Genomic DNA, 19904 nt, shown 5'->3' with positions numbered 1-19904 from the left:
TGAATTGGGAGATTGGGATTGACATGTATACACTGATGTGTATAAAATAGATAGCTAATAAGAACCTGCTGTATAAAAAATAAATAAAATAAAATTCAAAAAAGGAAAAAGATGGAGTCAGTTTCTCCATCCCTAGGGTCTGGGCTGGCCTTGGGACTTGCTTTGCCAATAGCTTCTAGTGGAAGCATTGTGTACCAGCTCCAAGCTTCTCTTTCTCTCTCTCATGGACCCCTGTGACTGCCGTGTGGACAGGTTTGGGCTCTTCTAAGTAGGATAATGGAACATGTGAGGCAGCCCTAGGCCCCAGCCAAGGTCTCAAACACGTAAGAAAGCCCAGCTAATCTCCCAGCTGACTACAGACACATGAGGAAGCCCAGCCAAGATCAGCTGACTCTGCCTAGGCTAGAAGAACTGCCCTGCTGAACCCAGTCTAAATTGTCAACCAACAGAGTTTAAACTGCACACATGGGTCCACTTACATGTGGATTTTTTTTTCAGTAGATACATACGCACATGCACTGTAAGTGTATTTTCTCTTCCTTATGGCTTTCTTACTAACATTTTCTTTTCTCTGGCTTACTTGTAAGAATACAGTATATAATACATATAACATACAAAATTGTGTTGATCGACTGTTTATGTTATCAGTAAGGCTTCCAGCCAACAGTACACTCTTAGTAGTTAAGCGTGCAGGGAGTCAAAATGGATTTTTGACTACATGGGGAGGTCAGGACCCCCAACCCTTGAATTGTTCAAGAGTCAACCATATCATGTAGTAATAACACATGAACACACATGGCTTAATATTGAGCTGCTGGTGGGATACGAATTTTAGATACTAGAATTCCTCAGTGGCCCAGGAGGTTGCAGAATTTTAGGTTTCACGGCTGGATCTCAGAGGGCACATCTCTTGAGTTTTGTATTTAACTTGGTCTATCTGATTTCTTTCCTTCAACTAGACAGTTGGTTTCTTAAGAGAAAGGGCCATGTCCATTCCTCTTTCTACCCCACAGTGCCCAGCACAGAGCCCTATATGCTGTGAATATATATGTTGGACAGATCAACCTTTCCCTCTATGGCCAAGCCTCCCTTCCTTCTGATTGGCTGGCACACAGTGGGCACATAGCTCTGCCAGTGAAGATGGTGTCTGCCTGGTGCAGAGTAAACAGGGAATTCAGGAAAAAAACTATTTGAGATTTGGGTCATAGATATTTGGTGAAGAAAATGTCTGATGAGCTCAATAGGAGGATAGAAATTTGTCCAAGGGTTTTCCTGGGGACACAGGGACTGCATGCAGCCTGACATGAAATTTGGTTCCATTGGTAGATTTTTAAAAAGTTTTCCAGGTTCCAATACAGATTACTTGAGATTTTCTCTAGGCTATAGAGAAGGAGAAAGCTTTGCAGGATGAACGGGGGAGCTGTCAGAAGCATTTCATATCAGGTATAAAAAGAAACCCTTGTGGATTTGTCTAATTATAAGAGTCTGTTTTTAGAATTTATCAGGAAGAATGGTAAAGAATATCCCGAGTTAACTCAAATATTCCAAATAATAGGTTATTATGTACTGAGTATTTTCTATGTATTGGTGACTATACAAAATAAACGTGGTTGCACACAACCTTATTTAACTTTAAAAAAACCTCTATAGCATAGGTATTATTATTCCCATTTTACAGAAAAGGAAAAACTAAGGCAGAAGGAGATGGTATCAGAAGCCAGGTCTACCTAAGTCCAAGTCTGGCTTGCTAGTTTATGAGCCCTGGAGCCTCTTGTGGGTTTGTGTTTCCGGAAACTCCATGGGTTTTGGCTTCCAGGAAGTAACACCATTGGGAAATCTCTTTTGTCACATCCTCCAGGTCCCTCAACCAGGATTATCGTGGTCCATACATGGGGTCTCTCGGAAAAACTCAAGAGTTCCTGGGGTGGGGTTTTGCAGCTGCTTGGGTTAAAGAGCTTGCCAGATGTGTGGAACAGAATAAAAATCCCTGGAATGCCGTCCCTGTTGGCACCATCCATCACTGTGGCACAGACGGTTCCTCCGAGGGCCTCCCCCAAACCCCAACCCTGTCAGCCTGCATTTGATGCTTCCATTCTGGCTGACAGGGCAAGCCCAGCAGAGACCCTTGCTGGCAGGCGTCAGGACAGCTGATGGATGGGCTCAGCCTGTGTTGCTGGGCAGAATCTAGCTGGCTTTGAAGAGGCATTTCTGCAGGCCTGTGGGCTGTCATGTCACCTGCTTTGGGGAGATGGGCAGAGTCTGTGTTGTTTGATGGTCACCTCCTCTGCCACCCGTTGGGGACTGTGGCCCAGGCCCATCTGCTCCAGCCAGGCCCTCACCATGTACTGTCTCCAGCAAGACCAACTCCAGTAGCAGCTTGCCCGTGGACTTGAGCACAGCATTTCCTTGGCCACACTGTTGTCAAAGCCGGCGGGGAATCTGACAAATTCCATCAAAGTACAACCCTCAGGTGAAATTAAATCAGACGCGAACAGGGCTGTTTTTAGAACCTAACCTGCTCTTTGCAGAAAGACCCAGCCACTACATCTCACCCTGTTCCACAGCCAGAGGCTGACAGAACACCTCGAGATGGACTCGGGGGCATGCATGTGGCCTGTCCCAGGATCCCTTCATCTACTTAACCGAACTATCAGAAGCCCTTGGCAGGGTTCTTATAAAGCCCAGAATCTCAGTATGTTAAATGCCACATTTTCCACTCCTTACTAAGTGGCTTTTCAGCCTGTGCTCGAATACCGCCAGGAATGGAGAACTCACTACCACTCAAGAGCCCAAAAGCCCATTCAGATTTTTTGACAACTATGATGATGAGGAAGTTCTTCCTGTTTGCAGATCAAATCTGACCCTAAAGTGTCCAATCTATTTGATTAAAGCTGAAGGCCTTATGGACACAAAGAATGTATCCACTCCCTTTTCTGTGAGGTCTGTTCAGTAGGGCCACTGCATACATTTGTTCGTGTTGTTCACTGCACAATCCAGGGTGTCATAAACTCATAGTCATTGTAGACGTCTTTTGCAACTTTCTGGCAGGTGGCAGTAAAGTTTCTTGAGGTAAATACTCCTGTTAACTCCCACAAAGCCCACCTGGTGGACTACGGGTGGGGCTGCTTTTCTTTTTTTTTTTTTTTTTTTGCGGTACGTGGGCCTCTCATTGTTGTGGCCTCTCCCGTTGTGGAGCACAGGCTCCGGACACACAGGCTTAGCGGCCATGGCTCACGGGCCCAGCCGCTCTGCGGCATGTGGGATCTTCCCAGACCGGGGCACGAACCCGTGACCCCTGCATCAGCAGGCGGACTCTCAACCACTGCGCCACCAGGGAAGCCCGGGGCTGCTTTTCAAACACTTGAAGAGGGTGAGGTCCCTTGAGTGTTAGATGTCCTGTTTCTTCCTCTGTGCGAGCCCATAGTTCCGAAGCTCTGTCTCGTGGGCACCCAGACCAAAGCAGCCCCTTCAGTGGTGCCTGAGAAGTTCGCGCTGAAGGCTGGGGAGGGGGCATCTCTTCCCATCTCTTGGCCTTGGACCCACCCTGGATTCCAAGTGTGCTGCTGGTCTGGCCAGCTGGGGGAACCCCCTGAAATATGATTCTTCCAAGCAATTGAATTATATGTTGTTGAATTCAACACTCTCCTTTGCTTTGGGGAAAGACACAGATCCTTTCCCAGTCCCCACACCACGCTCATGTACATTTCTATCCAATTCCACAAACATTCCCTGAGCGTGCAGGGCAGGACAAGTTCCAAGCATCGCTTGCCTTGAGCCGGCACAAATCTGTCTGCCCATCCAGGGCTTTGCTGCCAGAGAATATTGACTGTCAAGCTGAATTTGACCCAGTTATCACCTTCTTTGCTCCGAAGAGACCCTTGATCCAATGTTTAGACGCGACTGTGATCTCCATGTGCCTGGCTCTTGTCCTCTGTGGGTGACCAACGCAGGTCGTTACCAGTGGGGGATGTGTCCTCTGCCCCAGTGAAATAATCAGTGGAGTTTTCTCCCTTGGGCCTCAGAGCAGCAGAGGGAGACTCAGACCCAGAGACAGAGACTGAGAGATGGACGATGTGGCAGGAAGGAGCAGCTCTGCTCAGCCCAGGCCCGTCTGAGGGCACCAGGCAGAGGAAGCGGGGCAGGTGAGAGGTAGCAGGTGTGTCTGTGAGAGAAGAGCCTGTGTGAAAGAACATTGAGGAGACACACCGGGTGGAGGGGCAACCCAGTGGGGGTGCTGGTGAGAGGCCATCAGCAGCGGTGGGCCAGCCGGGGGCTGCCTGTACAGCACCACCCTCTCAGCACAGAGGGGCTGCCTCCCCACCGAAGTGGGTGGAGAGAGTGGGGTAGCACAGGGCTGGCCTTCCTGGAGCCATTGTTCAAGACACCCTCACTTTGCCTTGGCCTTTTGGTCTCATTTCAGACACTAATGGGCTGTGTGACCTTGGGCAGGTTGCTTCCCCTCTCTGGGCCGCAGTATCCTTCTGCATAAAATGAAGGGGTTTAACGGCTTCAGCAATTCTTCCCTTGGGGTCATGAGACTGGACATCAGGGATATCCACAGGCAACTCAAAATTGTGTAAAGCACTGTGTGTGTGTGTGTGTGTGTGTGTGTGTATGTGTGTGGACACACAAATACCCAGGAATGCATTTCTCTGGGAAGATCCTCAAAGCAGTCCGTGACACTTCTGAACCATTGGAACCCTGAGGTCACATCCACACTCGCATGTACAGGCCCCCTTTTCTCCATCCCAGAACCAGCCTGTGGGGTTGGAAGCCCCAAGGGGGTCCGCACACTCACCTGGGTCCGGGTCGGTGAGTAAAGACAGGAGGGAGAACTGAAAAACAAAATGACACAGAGCAGAGCAAGGTTGAGTCCTCTGAGCAGGCTGGGTGCTTTCCTGAGCTCCTGCGAGCTGAAAGGAGCCTTCTCGGAGTCATAGCTAGGGCACAGGAGCACGGGGTACTTCCTGATGGCTGGAGCGGTGGTGTCGTGGATTGGAGAGAGAGGGGCTGGGGCCTATTTGACGATGCTCCCCACTCTTCCTGTGCTGGCTGAGTGATCCAAAGCGTCACTCTTTCTCCCCAGGGGGGATGTGTAGTGCTTGCTCTTACCTGTTTCCATGCTGGAACCTGGCCGCCCAGGTACTGACCGTCTTGTCAGGTACAGTAATCAGCATGTATTGTGCATCTCCTCTGGCCGACTACACATTGCTGCATTTAACTCTTCTAACAACCCTATGAAGAGGCTTTATCAGCCTGTTCACAGATGAGAAAATTGAGGCTCAGAGGTCACACAGCCGTGAGAGGATTCGGATTCATGCCCAAGTCTAGCGATTGTCTCAGGTGACAGTTCCTTAAGGTTGGAGATGAACAGATGCTTAAACTCTCCAATTACTTCCCACTGTTCTTGGAATAAAATACAAACACCAACTATGACCTGTAAACCTCCTCCCATACCCCTCTCTCCTGCTGCTCTTTACTAACCTCCAGCCACACCTAGGTTCAAAATGACACTAGCCAAGCTCTTTCCACCTCAGGCCGTTTGCAATTGCTATTCCCTCTGCCTAGAAAGCTCTCCACCCAACCCCTCCAATGACCATCACTGGGTCTCAGCTTAAATGTCACTTCCCTGACTCCCCTATCAGTATGACATGCCCCCATTGTTTTGTCTCTGCACCCATTCATTTCCTCCATGGTCCCCATTACAGCTTGTAGTTTTGTATGTTTGTTTGCATGTTATCTGTCTCTCACATCTGCCCTCACAAGAAAGTGGAGGGCTCTTGTATGTTTCATCTCTGAGGTATTTACCCAATATTGAGCCGGTGCTGGGCACATGGCATGCCTCAAAAAGTTTTGCATAAAAAAGTAAATAATGATAGGAATAGTGTTTTTGGTGGTGGTGGTAGTGTTTTTTGTTTTTTTTACAATGCAGTACTTACCAGAAAAAGAAAGTTTTACCTATTTAATAGCTGGAATATTTTCTTTCACTTACATCAGATGTCAGCAAACAAAGGTCCTTGAGCTGAACCTGGCAGTTGTGTTTTTGCCAATAAAGTTTTATTGGAACATGGCCACGCCCACCTGCTTACACATTGCCTGTGTCTGCCTTTGTGCTGCAACTGCAGGGCGTTTGTTGACACAGAGAGTATAATCCCAAATATCTCCTATCGGGTACTTTACAGACCAAGTTTGCTGACCTCTGACTTGGAAAACAAGAGTTCTATCTCCTGACAGGGTTCCCTTTGGGTGGGTCTCGGTGACCAGGAAGCGGCCGTTGTCAGTGTGATGTATCTTCCTCATACCCAGTCTAGGCAGTTTGGTATATTTGCTTCCTCTACCCTCAGCAGAAGTTTTAATTTTCTGTTTTACTGTAGCCTCCTCAGTCATTTTTTTGGGTAAAATGGTAAAAAGAAAGAATGCATCCCGACGTGATGTACGCACAATAGGGCACAACATCAACGTGTAGCATTCTGGACAAAGATGCTTATCCTAAATCTACTCATGAGGAACGTGAGAGGCCCAAGTTGTGGGCTTTCTACAAAATAACTAGCCTCGACTCTGCAAGATTGTCAGTGTCATAAAAGGCAAAAAAGATGGGAAGACTGTTCTTTATTAAATGAGGCTAGAGACACCTGACAACGAAATGCAGCATGGGTCCTTGATTGGATCCTAGATTTAAAAAAAAAAAAAAAGAAAAGAAAAGCCCTAAAGGATATTATTGGGACAATTGGGAAATCTGAATATAGATTTATGTCAGTATTATTTCGTTAGTGTTGAATTTCTTGAGAGTGATAATGGTAGTGTGGTTTTGTAGGAACACGTCCTTATTCTTAGAAGATGCTGAAGTAGGGAGGGAGATGTCTGCAATTTAGGTGCAAATGATTCCAAACCAACCAACCAACCAAACAAACAAACAAACAAAACAAATGTATATATCGGGTTGGCCAAAAAGTTCGTTTGGGTTTTTCCCCAATGCATAAGAGATCATGGCAGAAAGCAACTATGGCAAAGGTTCTGTGTTGCATCTATCTGGGTGAATGATAATCAGTGAATTATTCTTTCCAGTTTTCTGGAGGTTTGACAAATTACAAAATAAAAAGTTGTGGGGGAGAAAGTCATGCAAAGAAAGGGAGAGGGGGCTTCCCTGGTGGCGGAGTGGTTGAGAGTCCACCTGCTGATGCAGGGGACACGGGTTCGTGCCCCAGTCCGGGAAGATCCCACATGCCGCGGAGCGGCTGGGCCCGTGAGCCATGGCCGCTGAGACTGCGCGTCCGGAGCCTGCGCTCCGCAACGGGAGAGGTCACAACAGTGAGAGAGGCCCGCGTACCGCAAAAAAAAAAAAAAAAAAAAAAAAAAGAAAGGGATAGAAGCCATCTGTTGTCTGGACAGTGACTATTTAAATGCATCACTATTGCCCTGCCCTGTTTCTGCAGGAAATAGACAAGGGGTGGGGATTTTGTTTCGTGGGGGTTGGTAGTGGCAGGCGGAGTTGGCAGAAGAAGGGCAGGTTCAGGTCTTAGGGTGTTTCTGGGGCTGGGGTGCTTGAACAGGGAGCAGCTGACGTTGACACCTCTGGGCATGAGTGGCAGGCAGGTGACAGAGAAGAAGCATGAGGGGACCCTGAGGGCAAATGTTACACCTCCTTCAGTCTCTCCCTCGTCACAGCCAGTCCTGGTCCTTTGCCTGCCTCATCCTCCCTCCATAAAGCTTGTGTGGACGTCAGGGCCCGTCACTCTCCACCTGTCTTCATCCAGCCCTTCAGGACCTGAGCCAGGGCGAGACCCCCAAATCTTAGCTGGAAACTGGAGCTTGAGGGAGAGTCAGGTGCTGCGCTGCCCACAGCCAGCAGGTGGCAGACGTGCCCTTCCCAGGAGTTGGAGCTGGAGCTGGGGCTCAGACGGAAAGCAAACAGAAAGAAAACAGGACCTTCCTGGCCTGGGGGCACCTTCAGATCCCACAGGCTCTCAGGGGGTCTGAAGCAGCTGCCGCCCAGCTGTGCAGCCTGGGCTGCATGTCAGGGTGTCCCAGGGGTCGGAAGCAGATCCACTCATTTTGTGGATCACTGGATCCACCCTCAGAAAGAGGCTGTGGTGAAATGTGGACACCGGCAGCCCAAACACCAGGCTGGATATTGGGGGACCAAACCGGAAAGGCTAGGACAATAGCCAGTGATTTATGCCGTATATCTGGATCCTGAAACTAACCTGGATGATGGCGGGGGGCTGAGGGGGATGGATAGAAACAGTATCTGCCTCCTTTCATCCTATTATTCCATTCCAGTTTTCAAAAGAGACAGGGAAGTAAGAACTCCTATGCCTGGACTTGCAAATCTAAATAGGAAGGTCATTGATGCAAAAGAAGTAGGAAGAGGCGCAGGAAGGGACAGCTGTGATCTCAGCTCGCATTTATTAAGACCCGACAGTTGCCAAGGACTGTGCTAAATGATGTATGTGCATTTTGTCTCTTTTATTGCACAGAATCCTTGATAATTGAAGTACTATAATTATGCCCATTTTAGAGGTGAGAAGACACATTTGCAGAGATTAAATTGCCCCAAATAACTCAGCTAGGAAATGATAGCGCCAGGCCAGAAAAGAGCCAGTCTAACACCAGAGCCATTGCTGTGAGGGATGAGGGACCCACGGCCTGCAAACATGGTGTTGAAAAGATGGAGAAGGAAGTGGGAGAGCTACTTAATGCTAAGAGAAGCAGGACATTGAGCCCGGTGAAGAGATTGGGTCCTTATTCTTGGAAACCTTTGGGAAAATCTTGTCCAGAGTTGCCCAGGCCTGGGAAGACACAGAGGGGGCCACTAGGTCCCATGGACACCTGGGGAAGGAGCAAAGTCATCTGCAGCCTCAGCCAGTCCACTGTGACAAACACATCTCGGCAAACATCTTCACCCAGGTCGGAAGGCACACGAGCCACTGCCTGTTTCGTCCGCCACATTTATTCCCGGTCTCACCAGCGATGAGGGGCCGCAGCTGCCTCGGCTCCTCTTAGAGGCTGGGGATAGCAGCTTCTTGCACAGGGAAAGGTAGCTGCTTTGCAGTAGATCCAGGGAGGCCTCTCTAGGCGCACCTGCTGGCCCATCTACAATTGGGCGTCCACAGTGGACCCGTGGCTCAGGACTTTGGCCTTCCCCAGTTGGAAGCAAATTATTAGCAATGTTACTATCCCACCCCCCAGCCCAGTCACCAGGGAGCGTGTCTCACGATCTGGTGTCTTCTAGGCTCAAGGTGGTTGGTGGGCAAGGCAGGGAGGGGCAGAGAGAAGGATCCTGCTTCGGAGTCTTCCTGATTTACAGTGTAATCTCCTCGAGGGTGGAGGGAGTTGAGGTCTAATCTCTTCTGTCCTATCTTTATTCTAGTAATTATTTCAACTCAGGTTCTTCCTCTACCTTTCACAATTCTAGACCTTCTTGAAAACAAAACAAAAAGGCAGAAGCTAAAATCTGTCTTGATGGGTTCCAGAAATTAACTGATAGGAAATATTCTCAGAGGACTGGGAAGCAGTAGAAGGGAGAAGTGGGGCTAGACCTGACCTTTGGGGCCAGAAGCTTGACTTAGAATGAACCAATAGCAGAAAAATCTTTCACCTGGTAAGTAAGACATTGGGACTCAAATTCCAGCCATCTCTTTCTCTGCAGTTATTCTGCCATGACCGGGTGGTAGACCAGATGTCACTGCACACCAGGAAAAGATTTGCATTGCTCCTAAAGGTAGCTGGGGAGGAGAGAACTCTGCACTGTGGCCAGGTGAGGGTGAGGCTCCTGGGCTGGAAGGCAAGCCAGGGACAGGACTGCGCAGCTCAGCAGAGCCAGTCCCCACTGCTGGACACAGCTCAAGGTTAGGCTGAGAGGCGGAGGTGACAGAGGACAGGGGTTGCCAGTATCCTAGGCACCATCCCAACTGCTGCCTCACAACATCCTCCCACTCTGGCTCCTCCTGCAAAAAGCTATGTCATGAGATGTGCAAAGCCTCAGTCATTTTTTTTTAATTGTAAAATATATACGACATGATATTTTAACCATTTTTAAGTATAGCATTCAGTGGCATTAATTACATTCACAATGTTATGTAACCATTACCACTGTCTATAGCCAAAACTTTTTCATCATCCCCAACATAAACTCTGTACCTATTAAACAACGACTCTCTTCCTTCCTCTTCCAAGCCCGTAGTAAGCTCTATTCCACTTTGTCTCTATGACTTTGCCTGTTCTAGGTACCTCCTATAAGTGGAGTCATACATTATGTGTCCTTCTGTGACTGGCTTTATTTCACTATGAATAATGTTTTGAAGGTTTGTCCACGTTGTAGCATATCTCAAAAATGTGTTCCTTTTTATGGCTAAATAGTATTCCATTATCTATCACAATTTGTTTATCCATTCATCTGTTGGAGGATACTTGGGTTGTTTCTATCTTTTGGCTATATGAATAAGGCTGCCATGAACATTGATGTACAGATATCTGTTTGATTCCCTGGTTTCCATTCTTTTGGGCCAGTACCAGAAGTAGAATTGCTGGGTCATATGGTAATACTGTGTTTAACTTTTTAAGAGACCGCTATACTGTTTCCGCAGTGGCTACACCACTTTACATTCCCACCAGCAATAAATGAGGGTTCTGATTTTTCCACATCCTCACCAATACTTGTTATGTTCCTTTTTTTTTTTTTTTTTTTTTTGCGGTACGCGGGCCTCTCACTGCTGTGGCCTCTCCCGTTGCGGAGCACAGGCTCCGGTCGCGCAGGCTCGGCGGCCATGGCTCACGGGTCCAGCCGCTCCGCGGCATGTGGGATCTTCCCGGACCGGGGCACGAACCCGCGTCCCCTGCATCGGCAGGCGGACTCTCAACCACTGCGCCACCGGGGAAGCCCTCCATTTTTAAAAGGTTCTAGGCAACCTAGCAGGGATGAGGCGGTGCCACTCAGTCCTTTGTAGTCACAGGAATCTCATCCTTGCTTTAGCGCACAAGCTGTGCGACGCTGTCCCAGGATCGGCAGCTTCCCTGTGGCTTTGCTTTAATCTGAAGCTCAGGGTGAGGAGGAACGGCTCTAACGGGAAAATTCAGAGGCCAAAGGAGAGGCACCAGCCAGTGGTCCCTGTGGGTGGTTTCCTTCTCGAGGGCCTGGAGGAAGCTGTTCACAGGACCGCAGCGATGAGCCAGGAGGCACTGTGAAGAGGAGCTGGCCTCGACCCTTTATGTGCAAAGGAGGAAGCTCAGGCCCAGCAGGGTGACATGGCTCCTGTAAGGACGCGAGTGGATTGGGCCAGGGAGGAATTCAAGGCCGGGTCGCCTCCCTGTGAGGCTGATCACCTGTGCCTGGCTCAGAGCCACCTGTACAGACCTCTGACCGGTTAACTGGAGACCGGACTGCAGCTTCATGTGGCGAGCAGGGCCGGGGCAGGGCAGAGAGGAGAGTCCCGTTTGTAGACCCTGGGAATTTCCATTTTTATCCAGGAGCGTTTGATAAGAATTCAGATCCCTGGGCCCCACTTGCAGGTTGTGCTCCCATGGGCCTGGAGTGGGCCCCGAACATGCATTTTCAATCAGCCCCCAGCTCACTCTGCCGTTGGCCACACTTCAATTCTACCTCTCTTGGGCCTGAAGCTCCTGGCCAAGGAGACAGGTGAGTCTATCTTTGCTCCCGTGCAAATTGTTGAATCTCTTTGTGCCTCGTTTCCCCAGTGATAAAAGAAAGAATTCCCTTACCCAACCTGACGTTTGATTCAGGGGGATTTGTCTGCTCAGGGAGAGCACAGCATTTGCAGTGGGTTACTCTTCAGGTAAGCACTTAGTGAGAAGTATTCGTACGGATGGCTCATCCCAGGACTTGTGGGGAGGGGGCTGAAGGATTGGTGGTGAGACCATCCAGGATAAGGAGACTGGATAAAAACAAACACTCATTTCTGGATGTGATCATGCACTTCAGAACCCTTTGAAAAGGCAGGTGTACAAAAAAAGAAACAGAAGGGCCTGTGGAGGTGGAGTCTGAGGCCCACCACATGGGCACAAGCCCCATATTCACCTCCTTGGCCAGTCGGTTCTCAGGAAAGTAACTTCCCCATTGATGGGAACCAACGCCACCCCTGAAGCTGTCTTTAGTTCTGTGCCTTCTCTGTTGTGGGACATGAACCACTGCTGGTACCCAAGCTGATTTGGGTGGTGCCTGGCCAGGGAGAGTCATCACATCAAAACACAGCGTGAGAGAGTCATTCCCTTCTCAGTTTTACTGTCATCTCTTCCAATCCCATCACAAAGACAGACTGGGGTAGCCCTGGTAAGTCCCTCCCCTCTACCTCTTGCTCCTAACAAGGAGAAAGCAGGCATCAGCTCTGCGTTTTAGCGTGACAGCTGCAGCCGGTTAGAATTCAATGGCATTGTTTCATCTTCTTTGATTTTCCCATTTATAGTAGTGATGGTTTCCTTTAAAAATATATCTATCTAGGTAGACAAAAAGTGAGTCTGTTCAACAATAGTATTAAGAAACTAGTCTGGGCTTTGGCAAAATTTCTGACGATGGATTCATTCATGACTAAAGTTTTGAAAGCACTGAGCTAGTGGGTTGCCATCTAGCAAGACTTGATCCTTCTGGTGTTGGAAAGAAAAGCTCCGGGGATTGTTGAAGGAGCCTCCAGATGGGAGTGGCTTTTCCTCCTGCCTGAAACTGGAGTCTGAGGCCCCTGGACACCTTCCATTCCACATTGAGAGTCCCAGTCGTTTCGGGGTAGTGCCCGGCATGGCAACCTCTAACACAGTGGTTATGAGCATGGAACTGGCATCAGGCAGACCTGGGTTTGAATCCCAGCTCTGTAACCTCGCAGGCGGGCCATTTGCACAGATTACTTAATTTCTGTAAAGCTTAGTTTCTTATCTGTAAAATGAGGTTAATAGTGGTCCTTAACTCCTAGGGCTGTTGGGAAGCTTTACATGAGATAATAACCACACAATACCTGACATATGGTAAAGATTTGATAAACTTAATAAATACTTGCTGCTATGATTATGATTATGATTAGCCACTGTTGTCAATGAGTTTGATTTTTTTTTTTTCAAATTATTAAGTGATTGAGGGGAGCTCACTCAGCACAAACTCTTCCTCGAATTTGTTCATCAGGTCACAAGCACGTCACACCAACCCCCTCCCCTCATTTTTCCTGGGATCTTTGCCAAGTCCTAAGCCAGGAAACCTTGTTATATTAATTATGAAGAAAAAGCATGTTTTATTTAAAATCCCGGCTGCCGAATATTCTGCCATGCTCTTTCTCTGTGACAGCAGAATTGCTTTTGCATTTAGGAAACTCTAATGAATTGAAAATATAAATATATCTGTGCCTACATACACATGCGATTTCCTGCGACCTGATTTCCCTAAATACCAGTGTACACCGCCAAAGCTAATGAGATGGACTTGTGCTTAGGACCAGGTTTCTTAAAAATCTATAAGAACATGCAGTGCAATTCAGTCCCTCTCTTTTCCAGAAGACTCTGAATGGGTTACAGCAAGAGGAAGTGATGTCTCCTAGGCCTGAAAGAGACTCTGACATTCCAGAGCATCAACACTTTGAAAAAGGTGGTTCGTGTTATCCCATCCATGGCCTTGTTTGGTCCTGGGGGCCAGGTAGATTTGGATGCTTGAATTAATCAGACACTGAGCCCTGTTACCTGACCATCCAAAATTGGCTCTAATACCTCAGCCTCCACAGTGTTGCTAAACAATAACCGGACAAGCAGACTCTCTCTCCATTTCTTTCTCTTTCTGCCTCTCTCTTTCCAAGGTAGAATGAGGTAGATAATGTACACCTGTCAAGCAGAGAGGGTGTCAGAAAGAGAGGGTGCTGGGGCCTGTGGGATCTGGGAGGCTTCTAATATAAGCTTCTAATTCAGCTTCTAATAAGCAATAGTTCCTTCTCCCCTTTGTGCCATGCAAGAATGGGAGCCTGTGTCACTAGAATGCCTGATTTTCAAGAAAAGCTGGGGATCTGTATTGTTATGTGAAATGTTCTGATTCTCAGATGTCACCAGGCAATTGAAAGGAAATGAAAATCCTCTTCAGGCTGAACTCCTACCCACCAAATAAAACTCGGGCTGTGAGCAGGATGTACCCCAAGCTACCAATTTGCAACCTCTGGTCTGTGCAGACATTTTGGTGACTCTCTATCTAGGAGGATTCTGGAGTTCTAGAGTTCCTGGACTCTAAACTCTAGGGTTTAAAAAGCTTAGAAATGGGAGCAAACATGCATTTTAATTGTAAGGCCGCTCTTGTGCATGGGCTGAGATAAGCAGGGCGGGCCCGACAAGCTTGTCCTCTGGCTTATGACCCTAGAAGAGGTCAAACTACATTATGGCTGAGGCCAGTGGCACCTCAAATCACCCTAAGAACCACAGCAAGAAGAGATGTCCAAGCCCTGGGGACGGGGCACATACAGTTGAGCGGGCCTCCTGTGATGGACAAGGAATTGGATGGAGCTGGGTCTTTGTCCTGGCTGGAAAGTTAGTTCAACGTCTTTGGGCTTGTTTCTCTTCAAAAAATGGGAATAACAGGGGCTTCCCTGGTGGCTCAGTGGTTGAGAATCTGCCTGCCAATGCAGGGGACACGGGTTCGAGCCCTGGTCTGGGAAGATCCCACATGCCGCGGAGCGACTGGGCCCGTGAGCCACAACTACTGAGCCTGCGCGTCTGGAGCCTGTGCTCCGCAACAAGAGAGGCCGTGACAGTGAGAGGCCCGCGCACAGCGATGAAGAGTGGCCCCCGCTTGCCACAACTAGAGAAAGCCCTTGCGCAGAAACGAAGACCCAACACAGCCAAAAATAAATAAATTTTAAAAAAAAATGGGAATAACAATGCAAGACTGTGCTGGGGACAGGTGTTCAAAACTGACAGGTAAGGAAAACAAATCTAGACCAGACCAGGAAGGCACTAAGAGGATTCCCTGGAATCCATGACAACTATATTGGACTGCACTTTTTTGGATCGTGGATAGCTGAATGAAAACCTAAGTTAAAGACGAGCCTACAGAGAAGTCTTCATAATTTTTGTTGCATGATCTGAGCTCATGGGAGGGTCTCCAGGCACCTTTCCAATGGGCAGCAATCAGAGACCCTTTGCTTTAAAGTTTCAGAGGCACATGGAATCTGTTACACTCCACCCAGGAAAGAGGCCCCTGGTCTAAGAGCCTCCCATCCCTACAGGAAGGACAATGCCCTGAAGCTATATGGACCAAAGAAATCTCATCCTTAGCCAGGGCCCCAGGCAAGAGACCTTATCCAGACAGATGGACGCCAGCCATAGTCTAGGACTCAGCTCTGCCACCTCCCAGCTTTGTGACCTGAGGACACATTACCCAGCTCCTGATCTGTAAACTGAGATCAATAACAGTACCTATTTCTTAGGGTCCTTCTGGAGGACCCAAGGACCAAGGCGTCAAAAGCACAGAGCCTGGCACACAGGATTTTTCATCAAATGGTAGCAGTTGGTTATTATTTTTAGCTACATGGGGCAGGAGAGGCCACCCTGTCCATCGGGCTATGTGGCCCCTTCCTTCCTGGTGTTGCCTCAAACTCTCTAGACGTCTGAGTGAACTGGCCACTTCCCCCTGGATGTCTGTGTACTGGCCTATGGGACACAAGCTGCCCTCCCGACCACCTGTCTGGCACACATCTGGAGTAAGAAAACATTCCAAAGCCCTGAATCCCCTCTTTGGAATTGACTAATCTCATTGCCTAAAGGCTATCTCTCGTATTTTCTCTTTTATCCATTATTGACTTATATTTTCATCGCTAACCCTAAAACTTCACTGGGGCTTGCAAAAAAGGGATTTGGGGCGAGCATTACCTTTTGGTGAATTTCAAACAGACTGCATCCACTCTCTTCCTTGCCTGCAAACTTTAGGATCTAATTCTTTCTGACTGGTACTTTCGCCGGGTCCCTTGTGAACCTCTGATCGTTTCCATTGCTTTTCTCTAGACATGCGGTATTTCTGCAGCATCTTGGCCCCAGACATCCAACAACGATCAGTGATGTAGGGGGTTTGATAACAACCGGTCATTGTAGCCACACACCACACACACACACACACACACACACACACGTCATCTCTGGAAAAGAAAACTCTTCCAGAGGTGAGTCATTGCCAGCTTAATATGAAACTAAGGTAGATGTCTGAGTACAATTGACCAAAAGGGGAGGAGAAGCTGTTGTTTTTAAAGCGTGCTAATCAGAAAACCTGGAATTTAATCTGCTGCCTGCAGGAAAATCTCTATGGAGTGAAATGGAAAATAAGATACAAAGGTATTTAATGAGATAAATAGGTTATGAATGTTATTTCAGTTCTCACCCCTTTCTTGTTCTCTATTCAAACCCCCTCCACTCCAACAAAGGGGCGCATTCTCTGATTTTTATAGAGAACTCGTATTCATTTTGGAAATCTCAAGGGAAAAGAGCTAACATTTATTGAAAGCCACATACATTGCCCCATTTAATCGGTCTCGACCCTCCCCAAATCTGGGGGAGATTATCACTAGGTTTGCAGTAGAGGAAGCTGAGGCTCACAGAGATGATGTCACTTGTTACTTGTTCCACAGCTAGAAGGCGGCAAAGCTGAGATTCAAACCCTGGCTCCCAAGCCCACACTCACGCCTCCGACCCAACCAAGAGGTGCGAGGTCTGGTGAAGGCCCTCTCTCACATGTCCGCAAAGACCCAGCTAACACTCTTGGACCACAACAGCACACAGCAGGAGCCGACACCTCCACAACTCACCTGCTTCCGGATGTCTTGAGTCCCCCACGTGAGAACCCCTGATGTCCCTTTCCTTCCATTCTCACCATGACCTTCCTGGGGCCCCTGCTCCTCTCTGACCCATTCACTACAGCCACGGTTACAGGGTGATGGGAGAAAAAGTGCTGCCCACAAAGCTTCTCTCCAAATCTAATCCATCTAAGTGAATGTGTTGCCAGCAGGATTCTCCTCTAGAGCCAAAGCACAGGGATGCTTACCCTAGTGTCACCTGAAGTAGCTGGAGGACGTGGTATGTGTGTTGGCATGCACAGAGAGAGAGCTTGGAGCTTTCGGCAGCTTCCCAGAGGGATCTCTGAGATCCACGCCAGATCACAACACCCTGCCTTAGCAGAGTTTCTTGCTCTGATCTCCTTAGTTGGAAGGTGTTCGTGGAGACTCTGCTCCAAGAGGGCTCAGGTCAATTGCATGGCTTCATGGAACTGGCCCCTTAACAGCAACCAACACGCCAGGCCTGCATGAGCCCTTGAAATCAGGACCTATTCCACCTGGCGGCACCAGTCTTTCACGACTAAAGTTTCTCGTCACTCCTGGCCCAGCTGGTTTGGTCCTCCTAATAACCTCAGAGTCTCTCAACTACAGATATTTGAAAAGAACACTTACCCCGAAGGCTGTCTTTCCCGCCAGAAACATTAACAGCAGAACATGGAGATCAGACATTCTGGCAAACATCTTTGTAGTGTAAGAACTCTTGTTTTGCTCTAAAAACAATTTCTTTTGTTGTCTGTGCCTTGAGGGGGGAAAGTGTCAGTCTCCAAGGATTCAGGAACAAATGAAGAGGATGCAAATTATTAACTAGGCGTCAAATACTGTTTAATGTTTAATGTTTTGCAAACCAACTATCTTGATTAAACAAATGGTAACTTTGGGGCTGGGCTGAGCCATGGGGGTGGTTTGTTTTCTGGAGAGAAAGCAGCAAAGTGCCCCTGGCTCCCGGGGTTGGGGGTGAGGGGGTAGCTGCTGAGTGTTCAGCGCAGAAGGCCCGATGGTTCCCTGGCATCCCAGCCACAGGGTGAGAGCCCTAATAGGGTGAAACTCCTGCCACAGGCCTCTGACATTGCCGATTTGAACAGAATGTTAATAGAGTTCGGATTCACCAAATCTCAAACAGAATTAAGGCATGGATGGGCTCCTAATAACATCACGCTTTATATTCATGAAAAATAAATTAAAGGAGGCAAAACTGCTATTGACAAACATTGATTCTGGGCCCTTTGAAGCATTGCCAATGGTTGCTTGTTGGCTTCAAAAGTTTTCTTTTAAATTTCATTACATAAGGTTTTAACTTTTTAATTAGTTTTTTTTTTCTCCTTTCATTGGAGTCTTTCTTTGATCAAGAGCAGGAAAAAAACCCAGGGTGTTCATATTCGGGGCCAATTGTTTCCTGCGTTCCTTTTATAGCTGCGCTGGTTACAGGTAGCAATGTGTAGAGCAACAGTTACCTGTGAAGTGTGGGTGCTCGTGGGTACAACTGATCTCTTTAATAGGCATCACTGTGAGCTCCCGTCAACACCTCACTGCCCGCAATAATCTATGCAAGGGCTCCAGGAATCCTCTCACCTGAGTCCTAAATCCAGGTTCTGAAACCCTGCTGCCGACTGAGGCGGGTGCTCCCCTGGGCCTCACCTCACCCATTTGCCGTCCCTACTCGGCACGTGTACCTGGACTCCTCAGTGGCTGCTTCCACCTTTGGAGACCAGGTTGCTGGTCATGAAGGGCCCCAAAGGTACCAGCCCAGGAGAAGGCCAGAGTCAGTGCCCCAGCCACCAGATAGACAACCCTTGAAGGACAAACCAAGTCCTGCCACTTTACTTCCTAAATTACCCCCGATCTGTCCTTTGTTCTCCATTTTTTTTTTGTCTCCACCCTCATTTAGGCAGCCGTCAACTCACTCTTGGTCCACATCCATCTGATCCCTATAATACAGGCACACTTTTCTGGAAAAGTTCTTCTCTAACCTTCCTCTATTCTTCCCCTTATCCTTATTCCACCCCTCACTCTGTTCCTACCTCTAACCCTGATCACTCTTTAGCAAGTTCATTTAGACAGCCACCTAGTTAATCCATCTTTCGGATTTCAACCCAGACATTACTTCCTCAGAAGCCCTGCCTGAGTTTTTTCTTCATGGCACTCATCAGGGTTGTAAGTGCATAGCTGCATAGCTCTTCCATTAATATCTGTTTCCCCACTGCCCCCGATGGACCAAAAGCTCATGAGGTGGGCGCTCTGTTTTGCTCACCATTGAATTCTTGGCAGGGATGCCTGGCACATGGCTGGCTCATGATAGGTGTTCAATAAATACATCATGAATGAATGAGCAAAAGAATAACCACTGTCTCACAGTGGTAGTTGGATACTTTGTAACCTGGGCGCCTTAGATAGCATAGCCAACTCAATGTGAAAAGGAAAACTGGGTACGGAAAGCTAAAGTATTTGTGCACTTGTAAACTCCCTTCAATTTATTCATGAACACTACATGAATATTGATTGATTATCCACTGATGATCTGCTGTGAGCCTGGCATTGGCAACACCAGGATAGAGGAGGTGGACGTGAACTTTGCTCTTAAGGAACGTGCATTCTGGTCGAGGGGGAGTTAGGCGGACCATGAAAGAGTAAAGAAGTTAATTTTAGTTAGTGTTAAGTCTGAAAAAGAATGAAGCAAGGTGATGGAACAGAAATCCTTGTGAGCGGGAGGCTTCCGTAGACTAGGAGGTGGCGAAAGTGGGGACAGTGGCTAAGTGGGTCCTTGGTGGGGCGCTGACACCATTGCTGGTTATCTGGTCATAGAGCAAGGGTCACAGAGACAGCGTGCACGAAGATGTTGCTATTTTCCAGATTCAAAGCTGGAGCCCTCGTAGCATCTGCTCAGGCTGTAAAAAGTGGAAATGGAAATTCCAGGCAAGTCAAATCACTGAATCAGCCATGTGACTTAGGCATCTCTTTTAGCTTCCAAAGCCTTGTGTGAACTAGTGACTGTCTAACTTTGTGGAGAGATTCCCAGAAAACAAATCAGAAGCTTTTCTTCCTGCGTGAACAGGAAGTGACCCAGTGAGTTTGTTGTTCTCCTTTAGAATCCGGATTCATTTCCCTGACGTGTAA

General features: G+C 48.1%; 1 protein-coding gene across 1 annotated transcript in view; it reads right to left on the bottom strand.

The window, feature by feature from the left end:
- Positions 1–17555, bottom strand: part of HABP2 (hyaluronan binding protein 2) — a 37203-nt gene extending 19648 nt beyond the window's left edge. Inside the window, exons 1-2 of the mRNA XM_004265825.3 lie at positions 17406–17555; positions 4799–4835 (exon numbers count right to left, since the gene is read on the bottom strand). Of these exons, the coding sequence (XP_004265873.1) occupies positions 4799–4835; positions 17406–17474 (106 nt within the window). The 5' untranslated portion in view covers positions 17475–17555. The remainder of the gene's footprint in view (positions 1–4798; positions 4836–17405) is intronic.
- Positions 17556–19904: the final 2349 nt, after the last annotated feature.

Source organism: Orcinus orca, chromosome 14, assembly GCF_937001465.1.
Source record: "Orcinus orca chromosome 14, mOrcOrc1.1, whole genome shotgun sequence".
NCBI lineage: Eukaryota > Metazoa > Chordata > Mammalia > Artiodactyla > Delphinidae > Orcinus > Orcinus orca.
The sequence above is the reverse complement of the archived record's forward strand: the minus strand, read 5'-3'. Positions and strand labels throughout refer to the sequence as shown.